The sequence below is a fragment of the Schistocerca gregaria genome, chromosome 5 (genome assembly GCF_023897955.1).
Source record: "Schistocerca gregaria isolate iqSchGreg1 chromosome 5, iqSchGreg1.2, whole genome shotgun sequence".
NCBI classification, from domain to species: domain Eukaryota; kingdom Metazoa; phylum Arthropoda; class Insecta; order Orthoptera; family Acrididae; genus Schistocerca; species Schistocerca gregaria.
The window spans coordinates 281655693-281680903 of record NC_064924.1 but is presented as its reverse complement, the minus strand read 5'-3'; the positions used below and the strand labels follow the sequence as shown (position 1 = coordinate 281680903).

General features: G+C 39.8%; 1 protein-coding gene across 9 annotated transcripts in view; it reads left to right on the top strand.

Moving 5' to 3' along the window:
- LOC126272172 (uncharacterized) overlaps positions 1 to 25211 on the top strand; it is a 483755-nt gene that overhangs the window by 258800 nt on the left and 199744 nt on the right. For all 9 annotated transcript variants that reach the window (XM_049974815.1, XM_049974816.1, XM_049974814.1 and 6 more), the window contains 4 exons: positions 901 to 1206; positions 9324 to 9687; positions 12459 to 12750; positions 20642 to 20715. In XM_049974815.1, the coding sequence (XP_049830772.1) occupies positions 901 to 1206; positions 9324 to 9687; positions 12459 to 12750; positions 20642 to 20715 (1036 nt within the window). The remainder of the gene's footprint in view (positions 1 to 900; positions 1207 to 9323; positions 9688 to 12458; positions 12751 to 20641; positions 20716 to 25211) is intronic.

Sequence of the window (25211 nt, the reverse complement as noted above, 5' to 3'; positions counted from 1 at the left end):
TTCTCTAATATTGTTACATTCCATCCTGGTTTTTCCACTGATTAATTCTTGAAACAGATTTTATATTGAGCCCTATTATTGTTAATTATTATTCATATGTCCATTTTCTTTCAGATTGAATATATTGTGCTTGCTTTCCTTAAGAATTTGATCCAAAAGATAAGAAGTAACCTTTGTGATGCATTTATGATTTAGGATACATTTCTGATTGATGACTAATTGAACATGTTGCTTTTATAAGCCTGTTTGGTGACTACACATAATAATGAAAAGTTCAGTTATATGTTTTGCACAGTGTAATCTTAAACGCTTTACTGAATTCTAAAGGCAAAATTCTCAGAGTATTTCTATCAGTTTCTTATAGATGAATACCATGCTTAAAGACTGAGTAGGAAAGCTGAGAAATAGTGATATGGATATGTGAGAAGTGTTCAACACTCAGTGCTTGGTGAGATGGGTGATACTGCAGTATTGGCACGGCTGTGAAGTATCACACACAGCAGTCAAAGGGCAACGGATTAAGAATCAATTTTTCCTCAAATGAACTGTAGAAATACTAGCATAATGTTAGTAGCACTTCATAAACTGTACTTGAATACTTACAAAACTTTACAGTGCCCCCCCCCCACCCCACCCCCCTCTTCTCTCACCTTCCCCCCTCTCCCCTCTCCCCTCCCCTCCCCTCCCTTGCCTGTCTGCTCCCCCTCAATTCCTCTCCTGTGTTTTTGCCAAGTTATGTAGAAATGCATTTCACAAATCTGATTAGTCACAGTTTACTATTATAGTCTGCTGAACTAGTATTTGCGAAAATGAAAATATTGTATTCAATAAGTGGATAAGCAAGGCACTTGCGCCAAGTTTCTGCTGAATATATAGTAATTTTTCCTCTTTGATTTTCAGACAGAAACTGGCAGTAGTGGAGGAGATGCTACAGGGACAGGAGCCTTCGACTACTTGTACGAGTTTTCTGAAACGCGGAAAGTACTGGAAGAGTTCTTTAAGTGTCCACCAGAAAATTCTGTGAATCACACACAACAGCAGCAGCAGCAGCAGGCTGCATCAGACAGTTTCAGAGAGCTGGAGTATGAGCTGAGACGGCAGGCGGCAGGCAGTGCTTATGTAGGGCAGAGATTGGCCAAGGAGAGGCCTGACCAAGAGGACAGCCCACGCAGACCGATGGGTGGCGGCAGTGGCGGTGGCCTCCTCGTAAGCTGATAGATTGCATGTATAGTTGGATAACTGGCAGGGGAGTTTCAGAACTTAGGCTCATCGAAGCTACGTAGCAACTTATATTATGCTTGCAGTGGAAACTTGTGGGTTGTAGTTCTTTTAATTAGTGAGACACTTGTGATTTTATGTAAACACATGACTATGATTTAATTTTCTTACAGAGAGATTATGCATGTTATGCAGAGTGGCGTGCTGCAATTGCTGTGCCAACTGGTGTGAAAAATTGTCCATATTTTTGGCACATTTTAGTGTCTTAGAAACACTTTTCTTCGTGTTTCATTCCTATTTCTATATTTTTCTTACACAAGGTGGCAGTACCCCATTTTGTGCTGAACCAATGGAAGAAGTAAATCACTCTTGAAACTATAGATAATTTTTCATGTACATATACATAACGAGGCATGTGTTTTAAATTTTTAAAACTATTTTATGATTACATGAAGGTCTTCACACCAGTCTGCTTACCAATTTCTGAATTCCATACTCACAAAAATTTGCCATCTGATTTGCCAACCGCTGCTAGAGGACTCTTTTTGCACCATCATTGTCACAACATGGTCCACCAAAAATTTATTTTAAGTGCAGGTAGTAACTTGTTTCTAACATCTGTTTTCTCAAGTGATTGGATGTCAGCTTTTTACACTAATTCTTCAGTGGTGAAAGTTGGTAGCCCATTTTGTATTTTATTATTAAACATTAGTATCACAATGATTTAATGCTGTAGCCCCTTTTCTTACCATTTCATTGCTCATATTATTTTCTCCACAAACTTCACTAATTTGCAGATGAATTTTGACTGCTGTCATGCCTTTTGCACATGGAGAATGAATCATCGTACTTTTTTGACATTTAGTGGAATTTTCAAATTAACTGACAAAATTAAATAAGCACAAACAAATGTAAACAGGGATGAGTACTTCTTGACAATCACGTCTGTGAGTAGCCAATAGATGCAGATTCTCAGCGGAGACAGCATACAGTGAGGCTGCAGTGGCAATATTTAAAAACTTTATTATTTTCAGTTCAAGAAAAAGAAATCTTTAAGCACCGACATTGTCAGTGACTATATTGAAGTTATTAATGGAATTCAAAATCCAAACAAATAAGGCCCAAGCATTTTAATTGACTGTTTGACATTGTGGTTAGCATCATTGGTTGATATGCTGCGGGTTGCCGGTTCAAACCCAACCACCAGAAATTGTTACTTAGTATTTATAGTTTCTGGAACATTCTTGAAGTGTCTCAGGTTTATAACGTTTGTATATTTGGGAACATTCTGTGTTTGCATAGATAGCTGCACACTCTGGCCAGGAATTCAGTTCCGTTTTGGCTGTAGGTTGGTGTAATTATTAAAGGTGCTTTATTGTAAATGATATACTTCACTGATGACTCTGCCTTCAGATTTGGTATTGATTGTGGTTTCCATATGACATTGTTTGGTGGAGATGCCAGATACTTCAGAACATCTGCATCACGTTGGCTTCAATTGGCCAACAAAAAAAGCTGTTGGCTGTGTGGACAGGAAGTGGAGTAAAAGCAATATGTCACTCCTAAGATCCGTATATTCAGGAGACAGGTGTATTTGAAAACATCAGTAAGTCAGCTGCATATCAGGTATGCATCAGTGTTTTCTCGAGACACTGGCCAGGACCCTACGGAATGGCTGGAAGAAGTCGACCACTTTGCCAATAGAACTGGGATGACAAGGTGTGTTTGGCAAATGTGTAAAAGTTCAATAGCTGGGAAAAATTCCAAACCAGTCTGAAGATAATGTTCGGCAACATTCAGCAGCAAGTCCACCTGGTGCAAGAACAGTTGAAGAACAGAGTCAAAAGTCACAGGGAAATGACATGGTCATACATATAGAATGTTTTTGTACTATGTCACATAGTATCAAATTGAAAATACGAACATGACAGAAATCAGCAAAATCTCATACTTAATGAAAGGAGTCTCAGAAGACATGAACCAAAGTCTTCTGGTAAAGGATGTTGCATTGACAGAGGAATTTATCAAGCGGTACCAGCAAATCAAGGGAATGCAACAGACGAGTTGAATGAAAGACATGTGACAAATAGCCACAATGAACTTGCCTCTTTCACATGTCAAATAGAGGAAAGAGGTTCGACTGTATGTGACAGCAAATAATGTTGAAGTAAGTACACTAGTAATAGCAACCATAAATGTTGACCCCATATGTCAGAAGGTGGTAGAGAAGTTCCAGGATAGGTGTATTTATCATTGGAACCAATCTCCTCGAACATGCCATGAAGAATGGACTCAGTCAGCTCGAACTTATGATGATGCAACTGTCAAATGAAAACCCAGCATCTGACCAATGCAGGTACAGTCAACTCCTATGCCAAGTAAAATGCTCCACAGAAAAACAGACATTTAACCCTGTGCACTCTGTAAGGCACACACATGGCGGCTCTGCACACTGTTATTTGAATTGCCGCTGTCTGGGCAATGACCACACCACAGAGAATTGCATGGGGTCTTTGTGAAAATAATGAGGCCACTGACCAACAGGTAGGATATACATTAAAACAAAAAGTGCGCTTTCATTTAAATGTATTTCAAAACATTACGGTACAAAACTTTTCAATTTATGATATTTTTTGAAAAACTCGTTAGGGTGGAGAACTGGGTTTTGTGTGCATGTTTTGTATTAATCTACAGTTTCACGCCTGCCACCTTTCTTTTATCTCTCTGAACACACAGCACAATCCTTATGTTTGTTCCCATGAAGCTTGTTGATAATGTGCAACTTTCCATTCAAGTGTTCCTTGTCAGCAAAAGTTCAATGGCGTCCTCTTTTCTGCCGTAGATTTCTTTCTTCACCAAGTATGTCTCTTATAACACTTTTACGAAATAGTTTGTGAGACAGGTTTTCAAGTTGTTTTTCTCAGTGATTCTTGTGTAGCAAATGGCTGTTTAAGAGCCTTACCTCCAACAACCAGAAGTACAATTGTTGCCACCACTTCAGACTTCTTGTTAGAAAACCATAACTCGAAATAAAATGGTCAGATCAGACAACTACACCCATCTTTGAAGTATAATCAATAATCACATTTGGTTTCATTATTTCCTCCCTTCCCCTTTTGTTTCTCCTTTCTATAAGTGACATTGAATTATTTGCTTTTGAAGAAAGCGTAAGAAAAATTTATCTTGCCATGCCAGAACCATAATTTTATTATTTGAGAGGCATTTTAATTCCTGTTTATTCAGACGCTGAACTCCATTCTTGGTTGCAACTGAAAAGTATTTGCAGTTGGCCTGGATTGTTCCTGTGATACACACATTCTGTTTAAACAGCTCATGAGCTATGTAAAAGCGGTCACTGTACAAATGATACCCTGAGTGCCCTGTAGCATTTCTGGTATTAGCCAGCAATTTAAGAGCTACTCTCTCAGAAGAATTCAAGTCTGGACAAATCAGTGACTGTTGTTATAGTACCAAAATAGGTTATAAAACTGCAAATACAACTGTTTGATGAATCCAAAATCACATAAACTGTGAGTCCCCATTTTGTTGGTTTTTGAGAAATATACATTTTAAATAACATGTGGTCCTTGAATGATACTGTAGATTGATCAGTGGCTAAAGACCTGTATGGTCAATATATTTCGAGAAACTTGGGGACAAGTAATCCAACACATTCTTCACTTTACCCAGACGTGACTGAGCCTGAGTGGTGACGTGTAGCACTCATTGGATTAGAAACATGAAGTGCCCAGAAAATTTGCATAAATCGCCTCGAGTGAAACAGTCTGAAAAGAAGTCGGATGATTGTAACCATTCTCTTGAAAAAAGTCCTGCAAGTACTTACATTTTTATAATGCAAATAAAATAGAAAGAAACTTCCACATGGGAAAAATATATTAAAAACAAAGATTCCAAGACTTACCAAGCAGGAAAGCGCCGGCAGACAGGCACATGAACAAAACACACAAACACACACACAGAATTACTAGCTTTCGCAACCGATGGTTGCTTCTTCAGGAAGGAGAGGGAAAGACGAAAGGATGTGGGTTTTAAGGGAGAGGGTAAGGAGTTATTCCAATCCCGGGAGCGGAAAGACTTCCCTTAGGGGAAAAAAAGGACAGGTGTACACTCGCGCTCGCTCGCTCGCTCGCTCGCGCGCGCGCGCACACACACACACACACACACACACACACACACACACACACACACACACACACACATCCATCCGCCCATACACAGACACAAGCAGACATATTTAAAGGCAAAGAGTAAGGGCAGAGATGTCAGTCGAGGCGGAAGTACAGAGGCAAAGAAGTTGTTGAAAGACCGGTGAGGTATGAGCGGCGGCAACTTGAAATTAGCGGAGGTTGAGGCCTGGCGGATATCGAGAAGAGAGGATATACTGAAGGGCGAGTTCCCATCTCCGGAGTTCGGATAGGTTGGTGTTGGTGGGAAGTATCCAGATAATTCGGACGGTGTAACACTGTGCCAAGATGTGCTAGCCGTGCATCAAGGCATGTTTAGCCACAGGGTGATCCTCATTACCAACAAACACTGTCTGCCTGTGTGCATTCATGCGAATGGACAGTTTGTTGCTGGTCAGCAACAAACTGGTCAGCAACAAACTGTCCATTCGCATGAATGGACACAGGCAGACAGTGTTTGTTGGTAATGAGGATCACCCTGTGGCTAAACATGCCTTGATGCACAGCTAGCACATCTTGGCACAGTGTTACACCGTCCGAATTATCTGGATACTTCCCACCAACACCAACCTATCCGAACTCCGGAGATGGGAACTCGCCCTTCAGTATATCCTCTCTTCTCGATATCCACCAGGCCTCAACCTCCGCTAATTTCAAGTTGCCGCCGCTCATGCCTCACCTACCTTTCAACAACTTCTTTGCCTCTGTACTTCCGCCTCGACTGACATCTCTGCCCTTACTCTTTGCCTTTAAATATGTCTGCTTGTGTCTGTGTATGGGCGGATGGATATGTGTGTGTGTGTGTGTGTGTGTGTGTGTGTGTGTGTGTGTGTGTGTGTGTGTGTGTGGGCGCACGCGCGTGTACACCTGTCCTTTCTTTCCCCCTAAGGGAAGTCTTTCCGCTCCTGGGATTGGAATGACTCCTTACCCTCTCCCTTAAAACCCACATCCTTTCGTCTTTCCCTCTCCTTCCTGAAGAAGCAACCATCGGTTGCAAAAGCTAGTAATTCTGTGTGTGTGTTTGTGTGTTTTGTTCATGTGCCTGTCTGCCGGCGCTTTCCCGCTTGGTAAGTCTTGGAATCTTTGTTTTTAATACATTTTTATAATGCTGTATTCTGTAGCACACCATGAAAGCAGTTAGTTTCTTCCTTGGCAAAATTTGTCCAGTCCCACCACACAGAATGTTTGACAAGTGTGTCACTTTATGTATTTTTGCTGTAGCATCCCTGTTCGTTTGGTATGCTATTTGTTGAAATTAAAAATTAACTGGAAGAAACCAACTGACGATGATGTAACATACCAGTTTCAGTGGTAAAACCACATTTTGAATCATCAAAGGGGAAAATATGTAAAGTCAGTCATTTTCTCTCCACATTCACCACAAATCTTCTGTGGAATCACAAGAAAAAGGCACATTTTTCGTTGTCCTCTTCACTGGAATTGTTCAGAAATGAACCAGTTTCATCATCAAAATCACTCTCACTATCATTGTCACTTAGAGATTCCTCTAAAAACTGTAAAATATCTTCATCAGAAAAAACTGAACATAAGGAATTTGCCACTATGCACACAAACTTAAATGTAATAATTCCAAAAGTCCTTTCAGCACAACTACAACAGTTTGAGACTGAGTTAACACAGGTTCCCCTAGAGGCAGCACTAAGCATCATTGATGTGTAGTACTGTCATAATCGAGAACTGAGCATGTGAGAGCCACAAAAAATCGTGTCAAATGAGGCTCAAAATAGGAGCGGAAAACAAAATTCACAATCTCAAGTGCCACTTGGTGTTGGAGTGGAAAGGGTTAGAGGACAGAGAACAACGCAGTGACATGTTTTCACTCTGGTTGCCCTGGGCACATTCTGTGCTACTGCATAGAGAGAAGACAAGTGTTCGACAACCATTATATTGCTAGATGTGCCCATCACTGTACCCCTGGATGAGGTCACTGGAGGTCACTCTCCAGCATGCTGCATCCATTACAGGTTGCCGTACAAAGGTACTTGCTGCTTATCTAGACTCCAAATTCAGGAAAACGAAGTCAGGTGAGGCAACCATGGATGAAAATGGTCAATGGACAACAGTCACCAACATGTCTGAAATCTCATTGACATTGTCATCAATTGCTAACCTATCCAGGCACTAGTTGATTCAGGAGCTTATTTTTTTTCTTATGTCGAATGCTTATTGTTGTCTGGTAAAGGTGGTTGTTCCGTGATACAAAAGATATTGTGCTGAAGGGAACAAGGGGGAGGTACATCCAGCTGACAGAAAGATGTCGCAAAAGCAACTATCAGTGACAGAATGCAACCTTTAGAATCTGTCATGTTAGCAGAATGCAGTCATATTGTTGTTCTTGGATGGAACTGCTTGCAAGCACCACAGGCAGTTGTAGACTGTGGAAGATCGGATGCCCAGTTAAACTTTGAATCTTGCCTGTTTGCAAGAAGCTACTCAGGTTCTCAAACTGCCATGCAGTTCTTATACAAAAGTCTGGCCAGAAACAGTACAGAGGTTTTCACCAAACCTTAAAGAATTATATTTCACTGAGTGGCAAGTGCTATTCCAGTGCAACTGCCACACATTAATTACATACTGAGCATCACTCACTACTACTAACACTGTATGTTATTCCCTTCATCTCTCTAGCAATCATCGTCAGTTCTTTTGAGCAACAGATACTCTCCACTCTTGATTTGTTTCATGGTTGTATATATAATCTAAGTTGGATATAGGTTCAGTGAATTTAAACTTTTTGTCTAGAGTTGTCACTGTCATTGTGACTTATTTCCTGGAAACCATGCAACAATCCTTACAGTGGGTGAATCAGCTGTAAAGAAGGTGAAGATGGTCCTGCTGGATAAGTTATGGCAGTGATTATTTGGTATGTGAAGGGCATCATCGACAGACTTCTTGGAGAAAGGAATGTTGAATACTGTACAATACTCTAATGAGAAATTATATTGATTCGAGTGGAAATGGGAGGAAATGTAGTCCCATTTGGTGAAGAACAGTGTGCTTCATTGCCACAACATTGTACCAACTCATTCATCTGGAGTTGCCACATCAAAACTGCATGAATTGTGTTATGCATTGGTGCTGTACCACTGTTTCAAGTGACTTTGCACTTTCTTACTTCTTGTTCCCAAATGCAAAGAAATGGCTTATAGACTAAAGATTCTGCTTCAGGGAGGTCTTTGTCAAGAATGGAGAATCTTAAAAATGTAGGAAAAGACAGATTACTACTTATCGTAAAGAGGACACATCAAGTTACAGACAGGCATGATTAAAAGGCACTAACATGTAGCTTTCAGCCATAGCCTTCTTCAGGACACACACACCACACCACACCACACGACTGCCAACTCTAGCATTTTGGGCATTCTGCTGTGTCTGAAAGCTATATGTGAGTCTCTCATAACTGTGCCTGTGTGTAACTTGACATGTCTTTTTTACAGTAGGTAGCAGTCCATCCTTTCCTACATTGTTTATATTCCTACCTGGAGTTTCCATTGTTTGACAGGATAATTTTATTGAGCCTGACACTTTGTATATTTAGAGAAGTTAAAAAAGAAGCCAGGAGATCAGGAAAAATATAATTATTAGAAGGAACTACTATGCAAAAAATGTTTGTCTAACCTAACACAAGTAATCACTGAACTGCCCTTCCAGTATTACAATAACTTATTACTGTCTGCAAAAATACTTCTGTGCACATAAGTCAATGGATAAGCTGTATGCTTCTGAGAAAGTTTTGCTATATAATTAGCTTTGTAATATGTTTGAAAGTATCTCACTGAATATTTATTTCGCCATTTATCGGTAATTGATATAATGTCAGAAAATTCTCTCCAATATGAAGTATGGCAATTTAAAAACAAAACTGTTTTCATTCTGCAGGGCAGTCAGGCAGATCTTTCTGCAGCGGGTTCGGGCTCAACTGAAGACCTTGGAGACACAGAGGTTGGACTGCAGGTTGGCCACAGCCGGAACTTCACTCTTTCTCCAGAGACTACAGATTGTGATTCGAACTGTGGTGATCTCGACAGTGAACTATCACTTACTCCAGCACCAGAAACCATTGTAGGACAAGGATTGGACAGCAGTGGAGAAGGACCATGTTCCAGTATCCCTCTTCCGAGGCCTGCAATGCCTGTATTAGAGGATGGGCTGTCATCTGGTCATGCCTCTGATGCCGACAGCGGTACTGGCCCAGGTGGAAGGCATGGGCCATCGCCGTCACCATCTGGAAGGTTGCTACCAGGTCTGTAAACAACGCAGAAAAGCTTATGGTGGTCTAAACGTCCATGTCAACACCTGTGTTACCTATTGCTGGTTGTTGGTTACTGATTTGGATGTTAATATTCATTAGATTACATGATATTTCTTATTAGCATGTGTCAACAATCCACAGATCATCTGAGAGAGAAAATAGTGAAACAGACCTAGAACATTGGTCTTTCAGAATGTCACAGCACATATTATAGGGCTCTCTTTTTCTAAATACAGATGCTGAATACCAACAGTACATAGTCATTCTATCACATTTCATTCCTGGGATGAACAGCTAGTTTTTTGCAGCCAATGTTTTTGAACATACTAAGCAGATACCTAGTTTGAAAGGAATTATACTCATTGTTACATGTACCACTGCTCACTATATAAGCGAGAAAATAGGTCCTCCGCTCTTGTTCATGGAACTCAAGGATATTGACTAGTTCAGCACATGGACTTAAGATTGTTGCAGTTGTAAGGAAACTTGAAACAAGATTTAGTAGAAAATCCATAAGTGCTGACATTTATTCATAGTAGATGACTCCTGATATGTTAGATTAGTTTAGATTAATACCTGTTCCATAGATCATGAATACGACACTTCGTAATGATGTGGAACGTGTCAGGTTAATGAAAGATGTCTGCACAAGATGTTACATCACACAAAATATTGCATGACACAAATGCTTAAGTTAGTTTTTTTGCCTCCCTTAATTTATATCTAAAAATTCAGCCAATGAGTAGGAGTTGTCGTCATCTAGAAAATCTTTTAATTTATTTTTAAATGTTGGTTGACTATCTGTCAGGCTTTTGATGCTGTTTGGTAGGCGACCAAAGACTTTTGTGGCAGCATAATTTACCCCCTTCTGTGCCAAAGTCAGATTTAACCCTGCATAGTGAAGATCATCCTTTCTCCTGGTGTTACTAAATCGTAACTCTCCAGGGCTGTTTTGACTCGTCTGAATTATTTGAACTATTGTGCATTTATGAAATTACTCAATCCTTAATGTTTAAATTGCTGTATTCAGTTTCTTTGATCGGTTATTGTTCTGAAATTCCATAAAAAAATTTCTGTTGCGAGTCATATGAACCATCTAAATCTTCCACTACTGACAACGGAATGCGCAATTATGCGCAAGAACTGAGAGAAATATCACGAAATGACCTAAGTGACAACGAGCTGAAAAATCCAAAATGCACAAGCTTGACATATTTAATGTACAGTCAGTGTTCCTGACACCTGTACTGCAATGTGTTAAAAGTTCCATTATTAATGAAAAGAGGGTCTGAGGAAAATTCAGAGTAAAAACCGTTTAACTTCAATAAATTCAAGAAACATAATTTAGTAAAAAAAATGTCGCTTACAAAATAGAAGGCTAATTTGTTTCTCTACGTAATAATCTCCTTTGTTCAACCATTTTCCTTATGTGTCCTTGACGTTTAATATTTCTGTGTAGTAGTTGACTGCTGCCATCGTGTTAAGTCAGTTGTTCACTGTTCTTCTCAGCATTGCTCCAAAATGTTTTCCACCGAGGGCCTCCTCAGGCATAATGAAAAGATGAAAAGTGCTTGGAGAAAAGTCTGAATTTTTGGTGGGTGATCAGTATTTTCCATTTCAAATTGAGCCAGCAATTATCTGGTTTCAATAGCAGTGTGAGGTTTGGCATTATTGCGAAGAAAGAAAGAATTCTGAAAGAAACAATATTATGAAAGGGGAAGTTGTACTCGCCATATAGCGGAGATGCAGTGTTGCAGGTAGGCACAACAAAGACTGTTACAAATAAATCACAATATTGATCTTCCTTGATTGTAGTGCTATTTGTCATGAAAACCACCAAAAGGACACCATTTCAGACAAAAAAAAATTGCTTTGAGTTTATGTCTAAGAAGTCTTCTTCTCTCGTTAAGTTATCACTGTGTTTTGCGTGATGAATGATGATTCCACTCAGTGATCAACTCTTGGTCTTGCTCAGGAACCCATCTTGCTCAAATTTTGCTAAATTTTCAGACACTATTTCAGGAAGAATGGTGTAACTCTTTCAGGATTGTGCATATGTCTTGGACTGTTTTGTTCTTCACTTGTATATTCAAATCACCTGTGATGAATGGTGACATTGAAGTAGAGTTCAGTCACATTCATTTGTTCATCCATTGTTGATCATTAAACACCACTTTATCACATTACTTTTGCTAGTAACTGTATTACGAGTAAATGGTAATTTTCTGCAAGTTTCAGTTTCTGAACATTGATAAATTGAAATTGTCCCACCTCTGACCTCACCGTAGTTGCAGCTGTGTATCAGACAGTTCATTTTAAACACGATAACGTTGGAACCTGAAGAAGTGAATTAAAATTTGTGCTGTTGCCGGAACTCAAACCCGGGTCATCTTGCTTAGCTTCAGGTAAAAGCCTGATATTGAACTGTGCAGTGGGAATATGCTCTAGATGATTACTTTCTGGATTATGCTTGTAGATTTGTCTTACAAATATCCTCTAATTATGTGACTGTATGGGATGTAAGCACTCAAATGATATGATGGTTATACATGGCCATGTACTTTCACTTTCCAATGTTAACATCATTTGGTTTCATCCAGTTTACAACCACCTCCAAATAACTGGCAAACACATTAACTTAATCAGTTAAATTAACTTAATTAATTAAATTAATGAATTAATTATCTCTATTTTTGCAGATGGACTAGAATTGTCAGATACTACATGAACTTAAAGGGGTTTATGTGATACTGTTGTGGCAGGTTCTGCTGTGGCTACTGCTGTTACCTCACCACAGATGCAGGCTACACCTCCACCACCTGCACCTCAGCCACACCGCTCAATTGCAGTTCCGGGGGACGTTACATCCGCGTCAACGAGCACTGGCTCTGCATCTGGTAGCTCTGGTGGGTCAGCCACTTCTGCATCGTCAGTAGAAGCGGCAATCAGGGATATCAGGCTTGCCTTGCAGCGCACTAAAACGTTGACACCACCTGATCCAGTACCTGACGGACCCGATAGATCGCCTAGTCCTGTCTGGGTGCCACGGTCTCGGTCAGTACTGTCAATAGTTTTGTAATTTGTTAAGTTTTGTTGCATTTCTTGTCACTGTCAGTTATTTTACTGCGGATAATATATGAGAAATTACTGCACGCAGCCACATCTAATAGCTCAAGTATATTTGTAAATGTAGGTTACAAACACAGTGTTCTAATACCTCACATAATAATGTAAACATAAATTTAACAAAGAATGTGTTTCTGATACTGGAGAAAACTACTACAGAGAAAGTGTTTGATAATATATGAAACTGTAGATTAAGTAAATAAAAACAGAAGTTAAAAGTTGCTCAGAATTGTTACCGTAATAGCTGTATATAAAATGAACTATAATAATGTAAATGTAGGAATAACAAATAAACATTGTTGACATCTGTAGAATGAAATGAAGTAACACATGCATACTCCATTGCAGAGTGAAAGAATTAATTCTGAATATATTTACACACACCAATTTACAATGTTAGTGGTGCAATTCCATCCAGTTCTCCATCACTGCATTTCACATAGGTGTCAGAACAGGTGCCGTCATTGTCATCATCAAGAGAAATCATTAACATTCATATTAATTTATAATGATGTCTATAATATATGCTTCTCTAATAAAACCAACAATGTAGTCTAATTTCTTCCTCCATGAGGTGATGTCTGCATAGCAAGTCCTTCACATAATAGTGTTTCCATGTGTGTTATGGCGCAAAAAAAAAAAAAGTAAGTTTTAAAGTTACTCCAATTCAATTCTACAGTTACATGCTGCAAACCACTGTGTGGTGCATTGCAAAGGGTATTTCCCATTACACCAATTATTAGGATTTCATGCTCCTCCATTCATGTATGGAGCACAGGAAGAATAATAGTTTGAATGCTACTGTGTTGCAGTAATTATTCTAATCTTGTCCTCAAGATACCTATGTGAGTGATACATTAGGGGTTGTAGTATATTCTTAATTAATCATTTAAAGTCGGTTCTTGAAACTTTGTGAATAGACTTTCTCGTGGTCGTTTGTCTGTCTTCAAGAATCCTCGAGTTGAGTTCTTTAGGTGTCTCTGTGACACTCTCACATGGATTAAAGAAACCTGTGACCATTCGTGCTGCCCTTTTGTGTAAACACTCAATATCCTGTGTTATTCCTATCTGGTATGGGTCCCACACACTTGAGCAGTATTCTAGAACCAGTCCCACGAGTGATTTGAAAGCAATCTCCTTTGTCGACTGATTGCACTTTCCCAGTATTCTACCAATAAACCAAAGTCTACCACCTGCTTTACCCACGATTGAACCTATGAGATCATTCCATTTCATGTCCCTAAAAAGTGTTGCACCCAGGTATTAGTATGAGTTGGTCGATTCCAACAGTGACTCATTGGTATTATAGCCATAGGATCCTTAATTCGAGCAGTTAGTTCATGAGCCCATACAAATAGTAAACGGTTGTGAAAACACACTTGACCTCTTAGCAACAAATAATCCTGAGTTACTAACGAGCCTCAAAACGGATACAGGGGTTAGTGAACACAGGGTTGTCGTAGCGACAAAGCCTACAAAAATAAACGGAAAATATACCTATTCAAAAAAAGAGATGGAAAAATTCACTTGACACCTTCCTGAGAGACAATCTTCCACTCCTTCCAAATTAATAATATAAGTGTAGACCACATGTGGCTGGAATTCAAAGAAATAGTATCGGCAGCAATTGAGAGATTTATACCAAATAAAGTAACAAATGACAGGGCTGATCCTCCTCGGTACATAAAACGGGTTAGAAGACTGTTGCAGAGACAACGAAACAAACATGCCAAATTTAAACAGACGCATAATCACCTAGATGGCAATCTTTTACAGAAGCTCGAAATTTAATGCGGACTTCTATGCAAGATGCTTATAACAGTTTCTACAATGAAACTTTGTCTCGAAACCTGGCAGAAAATCCAAAGAGATTCTGGTCGTATGTGAAGTACTTTAGCGGCAAGAAACAATCAGTGCCTTCTCTGCATGATAGCAATGGAGATACTATCGATGGCAGTGTTGCCAAAGCAGAGTTACTAAACACGGCCTTCCGAAATGCCTTCACAAAAGACGACGAAGTAAATACTCCAGAACTCAAATCAAGAACAGCTGCCAACATGACTAATGTAGAAGTAAATTTCCTCAGAGTAGTGAAGCAACTTAAATCACTTAATAAAAGCAAGTCTCCTAGCCCAGACTGTATATCAATTAGGTTCCTTTTGGAGTATGCTGATGAATTAGCTCCATAGTTAACAATCATATACAACCGTTTGCTCGACGAAAGATCCGTACCAAAAGACTTGAAAGTTGCACAAGTCACACCAATATTCGAGAAAGGTAGTAGGAGTAATCCACTAAATTACAGGCCTATATCGTTAACGTCGATGTGCAGCAGGATTCTGAAACATATATTGTGTTCAAACATTATGAATTACCTCGAAGAAAACTGTCTATTGACACACAGTCGACATGGGTTTAGAAAACATTGTTCCTGTGAAACACAACTATCCTTATTCACATGAAATGTTGAGTGCTATTCACAAGGGATTTCAGGTCGATTCCATATTTCTGGAAGGCTTTTGACACGGTACCACACAAGTGGCTCGTAGTGAAATTGCGTGCTTATGGAATATCATGTTATGTGACTGGATTTGTGATTTCCTGTCAGAGGAGTCACAGTTCGTAGTAATTGACGGAAAGTCATATAGTAAAACAGAAGTGATTTCTGGCATTCCACAAGGTAGTGTTATTGGCTCGTTGCTGTTCGTTACCTATATAAACAGTTTGGGAGACAACCTGAGCAGCCGTCTTAGGTTGTTTGCAGATGACACAGTCATTTATCAACTAATAAAGTCATCAGAAGATCAAAACAAATTGCAAAATGATTTAGGAAAGATATCTGAATGGTGTGAAAATTGACAGTTGACCCTAAATAATGAAAAGTGAGAGGTCATCCACATGAGTGCTGAAAGGAATTCGTTAAACTTCGGTTACACGATAAATCAGTATAATCTAAAAGCTGTAAATTCAACTAAATACCTAGGTATTACAATCACGAACAACTTAAATTGGAAGGAACACCCAGAAAATATGGGGAAGGCTAACCAAAGACTGCGTTTTAATGGCAGGACACTTAGAAAATGTAACACAGCTACTAAGGAGACTTCCTACACTAAACTTGTCCGTCCTCTTTTAGAATTCTGCTGTGCAATGTGGGATCCTTACCAGATAGGACTGACAGAGTACATAGAAAAAGTTCAAAGAAGGTCAGCACGTTTTATATTATCGCGAAATAGGGGAGAGAGTGTCGCAGAAATGATACAGGATTTGGGGTAGACATTATTAAAAGAAATTTGTTTTTCGTTGCGACGGAATCTTCTCACGAGATTCCAATCACCAACTTTCTCATCCAAATGCGAAAATATTTTGTTGACACCGACCTACATAGGGAGAAACTATCACCATGATAAAATAATGGAAATCAGAAGTCGTACGGAAAGATATAGGTGTTCATTCTTTCCACATGCTATACGAGATTGGAATAATAGAGAAATGTGAAGGTGGTTCAGTGAACCCTCTTCCAGGCACTTAAATGTAATTTGCAGAGTATCCATGTAGATGTAGACTTTTTTTTTTTTTTTTTTTTTTTTTTTTTTTTTTTTTTTTTTTTTTTTAAATGCAGAATTTTACATTTATGGTCAAGTAGAGTAATTACCCAATGTCTACAGCATGTTGAAATATTACCAAGATCTGAAATGAATATTTAAGCAACCTCTCTCAGATAGTACTTCATTATAGATAACTGCATCATCTGCAAAAAGCCTGATTTTTTTACTAGTAATATTGTCTGCAAGGTCATTAATATAAAATGTGAACTGCAAGGGTCCCAACAGACTTCCCTGGGACACACCCGAAATTGCTTCTACATCTGGTGATTACTCTCCATCCAAGATGCTGTGTCCTTGTCGAAAAGTCCTCAGTTCACTCAAAAATTATACATGATAACCCATATAATCATACTTTTTACAATAAGTATAGGTGTGGTACTGAGTCAAATGCCAGAAATAAAGAAATACTGCATCTACCTGGTTGCTTTGATCTAGGGCTTTCAGTATGTCATGTGAGAAAATTGCGAGTTGGGTTTCACATGATCGATGTTTTCTAAATCCTGCTGGTTGGCATTGAGGTGGTCATAATGTTAAAGATACCTTATTATGTCAGAGTTCAGAATATGTTCTAAGATTGTACAACAAATCTATGTCAAGGATATTGGACAGCAGTGTTGTAGGTCACTTCTACTAACCTTTTTGTAGATGGGTGTGACATGCGCCCTTTTCCAAGAACTGTGCACGGTTATTCATTTGAGGGAGCTACAGTACATTATACTTATAAGAGGGCCTAACTCTGCTGCAAATTCAGTATAGAATCTGACAGGGATTCCATCAGACCATGGAGCTTTATTCAATTTTAATGATTTCAGCTGTTTCTCAATGCCACCGACACTAGTGCCTGCTTCATTCCTCTTTTCAGTGGTAAGAGGATGAAATTGGGGCAATTCTCCTGGGTTCTCCTTTTGTAAAGGAACTTTTAAAAATGGAGTTAAGCATTTCAGCTTTTTCTTTGCTACTCTTAATTTCAGTTCCCGACTCATTTACTAGGGACTGGACAATAACTTTCGTGTCACTAACAGCCTTTACAGACGGAGCAGATTTTTTGTTCTCTCCAGAGCGGCTGTGTTCCACATGGTTTGCTTCAGTATGAAGCAAGTCTTAAAGCAAAATCCCTTGCCTCAGTACAGTTATTTCACCAAATCCTAGAATTTTTAGGTACGCTCTAAAACTGTATTAGTAGGAGTTGATGGATGACCATGTACAGAAAAAAATCTGTTGCCTTGCTCATAAAACTAACGCGTCCTTTGTAGCAGTTCTGAAGCCTTATCGCTCAACAGCACTCAGATTGTCACTTCACAAATGGTGTCCTTTTAGTGGTCCTTTTTAATAAACAAAAACTGTAGTCAAAGCAGTAACGCAAAACAGTACTTACTTACTTTTTTATTTTTTCATGTTCAGAGCTGTCAATTTTTTGGCTCAATACAGGGCTAAGTCAAAAGCTTTAGGCTTGCTTAGCCAGAGGCCGCCTAAGGAGCAATGTGAAAGTCAAATCAAACACAACTCTATAGAAGCAGATAGTCACATACTAATACATTGTTTGTGTAGAAGTCGGTTACAAGGTAGTGACAACTTCAGAACCAGCTTGTGTTGCTGTGCTGTAATTGGTTCGAAAGATGACAATGACTTGCATTCCTTCCCGCCAGTTTCAAGGCATTTGTACAGTAGTCTAGGTATAATCTTGTATATCATCACAGGGAGACAGAATGGCTGACCATGATTTACCTCCAGGAGACAAAATTCCAAGTACTGTTTTACACACATGTAACATAGAAAGATAATAATTAGCTTTTGGAACTGTTAGTTCCTTCCTCACAGAGAGAAGAATGATAGGTTGGGAACGATTGCAAAGGAGAGCTCATAACTCACTCCTAGACTGAGAGGAGAATGACATTTAAAGTATGAAAAACAAAACTTGGCTTCGGGCTGTCAGTTCCTTCAACTAGGAAAGAGTGATTGATTGCGGAAGGTTGGAAAGGAGAGCAGGTCACTCAATCCTAGACTGAGAGGAGGAGGAGGAGGAGGAGGAGGAGGAGGAGATGTGTGGAATGGCTGACCTGTAAGTGCTAATTGACACCATATAGAATATGAGATTGGAGTATCTGCCCATTTTACCAGATACCACCCACCAGCCAATGGTATTCATTTTTTTGGTTCACTGAAAAAGGTATCGAAATGAAGTCATTTATAATCCAGCACATGGGCCTGAAAGCACAACAGTAGGTGCTCTCTTTTCCATGTTAACAACAAAGAAAACAAAATATGAAGTCTTTAGGCTTTGACAAGCTGCCAAAACAAAAGTATATCGCACTAAGTGATTTTGTTGTGGCATAATGTAATTATGTTGCTTCTGCTCGCAATGAGAACACGCAACTTTATCAGGTTTTCTGTTCCAACCATAATTGCACTTACCAGGTGTTTTTTTTTTTTTTTTTTTTCGCAGTGTGAAGAATTAACGAAATAGGACACAATACCTGTCTCTTCTGGATTATAAGTTAGTTGATGTAAAAGTATCCTGTAGAAATTTATTTGGAACCAGTACAAAACACTTTACTAATTTTGCAGTAAGGTTCACAGTCATGATAAATTTCTTGTAAGAAAATAAGTTTCCTGCATTGACAGCATATAAAAAACAGACACTACAGGAAACTAATTTCTTTCAAGGCCCTATTAAATGTTCTTCGTAAGGAATCTGTTGCTCCTTTGCTCAAAAATTGTTGAATTGGATCATAGACTGTTTTTAAAACATTGATATTTCATCACGTGTTCCATTGTGTTCACAGTGGATCTATTGTATCAGCTGATAACACAAGTGTACTAATCGAGTGTAAGATCCTTACCTTACCAGACACAGCTCATATGACAGCTGAACAGGCCTATAAAAGATTCACAGCTAGCAGTTTGTCTCACAAAGACTCATATAAGGCAATTTCAAACAAGCAAACATGATGAGCTGGCACTAGGAGGAGACATTAATGACGTTACAAAAAACATGACACCCTGCGTGAAATTCCTTGGTGTCCATCAGCATGACAAGCAGATTCATAGATAAACTAATCAAGAAACAAAGTTCGGCATGTTTTGCCCTTAGAATAATCTCTTATGTTAAGCTGAAGCCAAGAGCATTGGTTATTTGTGGATATTTCCTCTCCCTGTTGTTTTACGGTGTCATGTTCCAGGGCAGGACGTCTAAAGAAAATAAAGTGTTTATACACAGCATAAGTGAGTAGTACAAATATTTTGTAAAGTAGATAACCATATGTCTTGCAGAAGCCTTTGGAAAGATCCTAGAAATTCTTACTCACTTAACAATACATTTACGCCTTACTGTTTCTTGTTGAGGATAATGAAAATTAATTTCACTTGATGTGTGATTTGCACTACTAAAATTCTAGAAAAAAAAATAATTTTCATGTAAAGTTTGCCTCATTGTCTAATGTTCACAGCGAAATTATTTACTTTGGTGCTCCCATCTAATTTAATACAAGGAATTTGAGTACTACCAGTTACCGGAAAACTGAAAACGTACTTTATTAGCCACTCCTCCTCCAAATTAATGATTATCTAGGTTAAACGATACCTGTTAGCTTAATGGTTAATAGCAGAGTTATGTTAAACTACCAATAGAATATGAACTACAGCTATCTCATATAGTGAGAAAGCAGCGACTTCTGTTCCCATCCTTCCTTAACCCGAGCTTGTGTTCTCTCTCTCTAGTGATTTTGACATCAGCGGAATGTTAATACTAATCTTCCTTTTTCACAAACAGAGTTAAATAGGGTAACAAAGGTTTATTGTTAGAATGTACAAATTACACTTACAGAAGTTGCCTGTCTTTCGTTAATATGTATCTTGACTAGTTCAGGGTTCCAGAAGGTTCTTAGTGATGGTATGTGTGCAACAAGATGGGTGAGTAGGTTGGACGGATGAACAGTGTGATTGGCACCTTTTTGAATGCTCGGAACTGAGGAGAACATTGTATGATAAGTTAATTTTTCTTACAAACTAGTTAGTAGTGCAACAGTCTTACTCTGCTTTGAATGTGGTGGGGGCACATTTCAAAATGTGACATTATTTTAAAATATCTGTATATTTAATTGTGAATGAAATAAACCTTAAAAATACTGATTGACTCTTCATCACAGGCATCTGTTTACTTAAATTGTATATAGTGAGACTTGTACGAATATTGGAACTTTTCCTGTCAGCAGGAATGGCAATGGCACATCAGACCGCTTACGTGGAGCTGACGAGCCTGATGGCGATGGGGCTGAGGAGGGAGATGGTAGGTGACTACGGATGTTTCTACACAATTTGGCCTCCTTTCAGATAGCAACTTACAGAATAGTGTGTGTGTGTGTGTGTGTGTGTGTGTGTGTGTGTGTGTGTGTGTGTGTGTGTGTTTGCCAGTGCATGTATACACATCCTCTTGTATGTGCTATGAGTAGCAAAAATCTCTTATTTACAGTGGAGATTTGATTAACGAGACTACTGTAATTGTTATTGTAAGTCATTTGGATAATTAAAAATATGGATAATCGATTGTATGAAGGAAAGCAATTTTTGTATTACTACCTCTAGAAAGATAACCTAAGTTCCACACGCTTTGTTATCTTTTAGGCACATTGCCATATATATTTCCAGGGTTAATACATAATGTTAGGTTTTTATTCAAACCAAACACAAATAAATTAAAACTCATTAAAATCAAGAAAAATCAATGTTTTAACACACTAGCATAGTTTTTAAAAATAACTAAAATGCCCCAACCTTAATCATGAAATACCCAATAAAAATCAAACCATGAAAACTCCAGGATGGAATAGCAACAATGTAGGAAAAGGCAAATTGCTACTTACTGTAAAGAAGACACATCAAGTTGCAGACAGGCACAATTAAAAGGCACTTACATACAGCTTTCAGTGACAGCCTTCATCAGTAACACACACACACACACACACACACACACACACACACACACACACACACACACACACCGCACAACCGCCAACTCCAACAGCTTGGGCCGGAATACATCATCACGTGGGATGCAAGCAGCAATCTGGAGGGGGCAGGGAGGGGGAAGGGGGGGTGTAACGGTGGGTCGAGTGACGAACATTGTTTGGTGAAGTGTGCAGGGACTAGGATGGCAACAGGCATGAGGAGGTTGTGGGGCAGGGAGATGGGGAACAAAAGAGGAGAGGAGTGGGCGAAGGATGGATGAATGCATTGGCAGAGGACTGAAAGTAAACAGTGTGGCACGTGAGACGGCGAGAGAGGGGGTGGAAGCTGGTGGGTAGAGAATAGGGGAACAGTATGTTACTGTAATTTGAGGCCACGATAATTATGGGAGCAGAGAATGTGTTTTAAGGATAATCCCGTCTGTGCAGTTCAGAAAAGCTGGTGGTGGAGGGAAGGACCAGATGGCTGGGACAGTGCCATTGAAATCAAGTGAGTTTTGTTCAGCTGCACATTGTTCCACAGGTTGGTCTACTTTGCTGTTTTGCCACAGTTTGGCAGTGGCCGTTCATCCTGGTGGACAGCTGGTTGGTAGTTGCACCAATATAAAAACCTGTGCAGTGATTGCAACAGAGTTGGTAAATGTCACAGCTGCTTTCACAGGTAGCCTGGGCCCTGATGGGGTAGAATAAACATGTGACGGGACTGGAATAGGAAGTACTGGGTGGGTGGATTTGGGTAGGTTTTGCACCTGGGTGTTCCTCAAGGATATGGTCATTGTGACAGCTGGTTGGGATTGGGAGTGGCATAGAGATAGACTAGGATGTTCTGGTGGTTGTGTGAGAGATGGAGTACCACTTTAGGAGAGGTGGGAAGTAACCTCGGGTGGGATGTCCCTCATTTCAGGGCAAGATTATGGGTAATCAAAGTCCTGGCGAAGGATGTGGTGCAGTTGTTCCATCCCGGGGTGGTACTAGCTGATGAAGGGGGGACTCCTTTGTGGCTGGTTCTTGAGGTTGGTTGGAGGATTGGAGGTGTGGGGGAAATGGCACAGGAGATCGGTTTGCGAACTCTGTCTGGGGGACAGTGCTGTCTGTGAAGACCCTGGTGAGACCTTCAGCATACTGAGCAAGGGAGTTTTTGTCATAGCAGATATGCCGTCCCCGCGTGGTCGGTCTGTGTGGGAGGGTTTTTTCGGTGTGAAACGGATGATAGCTGTCAAAATGCAGGGACTGTTGCTGGTTCGTCAGTTTAATGTGAACGGGAGTGCACATAAAGCCATCAGAGAGGGGGATGGTAAACTTCTAGGAAGGTGGCAAGCTGGGTTGAGGACCACCATGAGAAGCATTTGGGAGAGGAGGCGTTGAGGTTGTGAAGGAATGAAGATAGAATGTCTTGGCCAGGGCCAAGATCCAGATCATGAAGATGTCAGTGAACTAGAACCAGACTAGGGTTTGGTGTTTGGGTAGCTAGTAAGGTCTCCTCTATATGACCCATAAAAAGGTTGGCATCGGAGGGTGCCAGTGACTATGTTGGGGGTTTGTTTGTATACCTTCCTTCAAATGAGAAGTATTTGTGGGTTAGGATAAAATTAATAAGGTATATGAGGAATTAGGTGGTAGTGAGTTTGGAGTCTGAAGGACATTAGGAAAGGTAGTGTTCAGTAGCAGTAAGATCATGGGCATTTGAGATGTTGGTGTATAGGGAGGTAGTGTCAACAGTGGCGAGTAGAGATCCAGGGAGTAAAGGGGTGGAGAGTCAGTGAAGAAAGTGGTTGGTGTCTTTTACTTGAAAGGCTACATTACAGGCAATTGATTGGAGATGTTGGTCAACGAGAGTCTAAATTCTTTCAGTGGGAGCACAATAACCAGCCACTATGGAGTGCCCAGGATTATTAGGTTTGTGGATTTTAGGGAACATGTAGAGTGGGAGTACGGGGTTTCATTGGGGTGAGGAGAGAAATGGATTCAGGGGAGATGTCTTGGGAAGAGCCTAAGGGTTTAAGCATGGTTTGGAGTTTGTGTTGGACTTCTACAATGGGATCACTCTGGAAGAGTTTATAGGTGGAGTAGTCTGATAACTAGTGGAGGCCTTTTGCCAGGTAGTCACAGTAGTGGTGGAGTCTTTGTCTGCAGATAAGATGATTAAGTCTAGATTTGTTTTGAGGTTGTGTATGGCTGGTTTTTCTTCTACTGAAAGGTTAATGTTCTGAGGAAGGATAGGATGGTGAGGCTACATTGGAGGTAAGGAATTCCTGGAATGTGACTGTTTGGAATTTAGGTGGAAGGGGGGAGAGGATCACAGTTGGATGGTTGTATGAACTGTAAGAGGCAGGGTTCGGTGTTGGAATTAGTGCTTTTGGTTGGAGGGATTGATGGCAAAGAAGTGCTTCCATTGCAGTGATCGGGAGAAGGAGGTCTTCGACAAGTCCAGCATGCTTAATTTTGGGTGGAGGGCTAATGGTGACTCCTTTTGGAAAGGAGTGAAACTTCTGTGGAGCTGAGGGTTTTGGTGGAAAGGTTAACAACAGTATTACAGGAATGCTTTGGCTCTGGATTTGGTGGACAGTTGGTTAGGAGTTTTGGGGGAGATGTGGCAAGTTGAAAAGGTCAGCTAGGGAGGGTTAAGCTGCTATGAGGGGTGGAAGAGGAGGAGCACAGTAGGTATGATAGGGGTTGGATAGTGGTAGGTATGATAGGGGTTGGATAGTGGTGCTGCGAGGTGGCAGTAGGATGTCAGCAGGTTGGATAACATATGGAGGTGGTGTCTGGAATGCTCCTTCGGTTGCAGGAGAGCAAGGGATTCAGTTTCAGAGATGTGATGTATGGAGTGAGGGTTGCAGAGTAGTAGTACCTTGTGGAGGAACAGAGGTGGTTTTGTGATGCCGGTGTCATTGAGATATGTTTTTGCAACATTACAGTATGGCCTGGGGGGGGGGGGGGGGGTGTAATTCCATGGTTTAGGCAGCATTTGAAAAAACAGGCTGTGGGATTAGGTTTTAGCCAAGGAAACAGATACTTTCCGGAATTGCTGCAGAAAAATGGAGTAAGGGTCCATTGTGGATTTCCATTGTGCAGGAATGATGTAAAGGAAATGGGAATGATACGGAAATGGGCAATATAGTTTCCGTGGTTATGAGAGGTGTTGGATAAGTGAACAGATGCATGAAGATGCTTAAAAAATACATAAAGACAAACAGAAACATGCAAAGATATGTAAACATATGTGAAAATATGTGAAATCCTGTGAAACCACATAGAAATACATACAAATACATTAAAACGTACAGGAACGTTGATGAACATCTAACAAAAGTCACATAGGACAGGCACTGTAGTTTAATTTTGTTCAAAATATTTTATGATTTTCATTTGAAATAAGTTTTTTCTCTTCATTGCTGCTACATCAGGAATTCATTCTATCTGTAGTAAACTAAATGTATCATTTTTTTAATCATTTGAAAGCTGTTTATAGGGCTTGAAACACTTCCACATCAGGTGGTCCTGCATCACTTTCTGAATCTACATTTCCTTCTGTTTCATCTACTTGCAGTTCCTGCCATTCGTTTTTGTACAATACATTTTCAACAATTTTATCATGTAACATGTTCTGAAAACTTGATAATTACTGTCACAAGTGAGCCACTCTCTCGTATTATCTGCATCACATTCCTGTCGTATTTGTGTTTTTTATTGGCTCATTTATATCCTCCAGAACAGAATCATTTGTTTCGCTAATTGAATTTTCATGCTCCCATTTTAGTATCCATTCCAAGCTTGATTCAAAGTCTTCCTCTGTCAGATCCCATGTAACAATGCTCCT